General features: G+C 59.9%; 2 protein-coding genes across 2 annotated transcripts; one reads left to right on the forward strand and one right to left on the reverse strand.

The window, feature by feature from the left end:
• Positions 1-36: 36 nt before the first annotated feature.
• On the reverse strand, positions 37-547 carry EMIHUDRAFT_254062 (hypothetical protein; the record flags this gene model as incomplete). Its single annotated transcript, XM_005781066.1, has 2 exons — positions 37-55; positions 159-547. 2 exons carry the CDS (start codon positions 545-547, stop codon positions 37-39), a joined length of 408 nt encoding a protein of 135 aa, XP_005781123.1.
• Positions 548-689: 142 nt separating this feature from the next.
• EMIHUDRAFT_447160 (hypothetical protein) lies at positions 690-1,477 on the forward strand. The gene is made up of 2 exons (XM_005781067.1): positions 690-1,114; positions 1,178-1,477. The coding sequence occupies exons 1-2, from the start codon at positions 949-951 to the stop codon at positions 1,456-1,458; spliced, it is 447 nt and encodes a 148-aa protein (XP_005781124.1). The 5' UTR covers positions 690-948; the 3' UTR covers positions 1,459-1,477.
• Positions 1,478-1,783: the final 306 nt, after the last annotated feature.

Genomic DNA, 1,783 nt, shown 5'->3' on the forward strand with positions numbered 1-1,783 from the left:
TCGGTCGAGGCGGCCGTTTGCGCTGAGCACACACCGTCAGAGCGCCGGCCCGACGCTGTCCGCCATCGCACAAGAGGGTTGTGAGAAATGCCGAGGGAGAACATGTCGGCGCGAATTCGCGGGCTGCTGCTTTGTTTAAACAGCTCACACCAGTCGACAGCTCGTCGGCGTGCTTTGAGCCGCGTTCACAACGCCCGGCGTTTTTTATTTGATGTTTCCTCCCTGTTGAGTAGACCGGAGCAAATAGCCAGCCGAGCAGAAGAAGGTGGAGCGCGGCCGACCACTCAAAGTAGGCGCAAGCGACGCCGGTTTGGGATGCCGAGCCCGCGAGCCCCAGGAGGTGCTCCGACCCTACGTTGGAGACAAAGAGCGAAAGCCCTACCGCTGGCCAGCGCATACTGCGGCCCGCGAGCGAGGAAGAAAGATTCTGCTTCGTCCTGCCCACCGCCATCGCCGCCGCCGCGAGCCCAGAAGATGATGCCGACGGCGGCCATGCCGACAAAATAAAGGGCAATGAGATGTCGATCGCCTCAAGGGTGACCGGCATCACGCAGGTGTCCTGTCGCCCCGGTGTGCTCGGTGTGCTACGCGCAGCAATTCCACCAGCCGTGTGCCCACAGCTCGGTGTGCTCCACAGCTCCGCCTACACACAGTTGATTTGATTTGTTTTCTTTTTCTCCATCGTCCAATGAACTGACATCTCCCTTGAGTGCGAGTTAGGGCTAGCAGTAGGCCGCTAGCCTGTGAGGAGGGCGTCCATAGACACCTCACTAGACCCACACACGGTCTCGTCCGTGCCTCGCCGGCCGGCGAGATTGCTAGAGGCGGAGCGGTCTGCTCTAGTCTCACATGTTACTTCCTGCCGTCTGTTGTTTGTTGTGCCCTTGTTTGTTCTCTTGGCACCTTGGAGTGCTGGGGGGGGCGACAGGGAGGATGTCGCCTTGAGTTATGTGTACGCCTACTCAGGGTGTGTGGCAGCCCGCTCGCTGGCTGTGGTGTGTGTCTTGTGAGCCTGTTTGTGTCTGTGTGTCGCTCGTGCGTGCCGTCATCATCTGTCCAGCGTCCACCCATACCGCGTTGGTGTCCAGTCCGAGCCTGACTGTTCTTCACCTTCCTACATACATACATACATGACATGACAGAAGTGTCCCTTATAATGGCGTTGAACTGGCGGCGCCTTTCTCTTTTCTCTGGCCCGGCGGGCTTAAAGGCCGGTGCACCTCGCGGTCTGCGAGCGGGCGGTCGGTGGAGGCGCTGCGCCCTGCGCGCGTCCGCGAATTCGCGTCCGCGGTGCGGCAGGTTGCGATCCTCGGCCGGCGGGGCGTGCTGCAGGCGGCCTTCACGATCAAGGAGCTGCGGGAGCTCACAAAGCTCGCCGGTGTCTCGACGTCGATCGAGGCGCCGCCCGACGCCTTCTCCGCCGTCGTGCTTTCTTGCCTGGGCTCCTCCCAAGGCTGAGCTCCTCCCTGCATCTCTGCAGAATGTCCCTTGTACGTACTTTTAGCTTACTTGGAGAAAACGAGTTTACTAAAAAGAAAAGAGGCGGGGTTGCGTAGGCCCTTGTACAGTGGGTTGCGGGCATTAAGAAACCTTACCATCAAGAAACCCTACCAAGCGATTTCCGCGAAAATCTAAGAAACCACGCGGGCGCGCCGCAGGCGCGGCCCCGAGAAAAGGCCAGTCACGAGTGTGAACGGGAGCCCCAGCTGAAGCTCAAAATTTCTCTTCGCGCTGCGGCGCGCGCACTTGTCACTTTTCAAGTCTGCGGAGTTCTGTCTTCTGA

Source organism: Emiliania huxleyi (genome assembly GCF_000372725.1).
Source record: "Emiliania huxleyi CCMP1516 chromosome Unknown EMIHUscaffold_2073, whole genome shotgun sequence".
Taxonomy (NCBI): domain Eukaryota; phylum Haptophyta; order Isochrysidales; family Noelaerhabdaceae; genus Emiliania; species Emiliania huxleyi.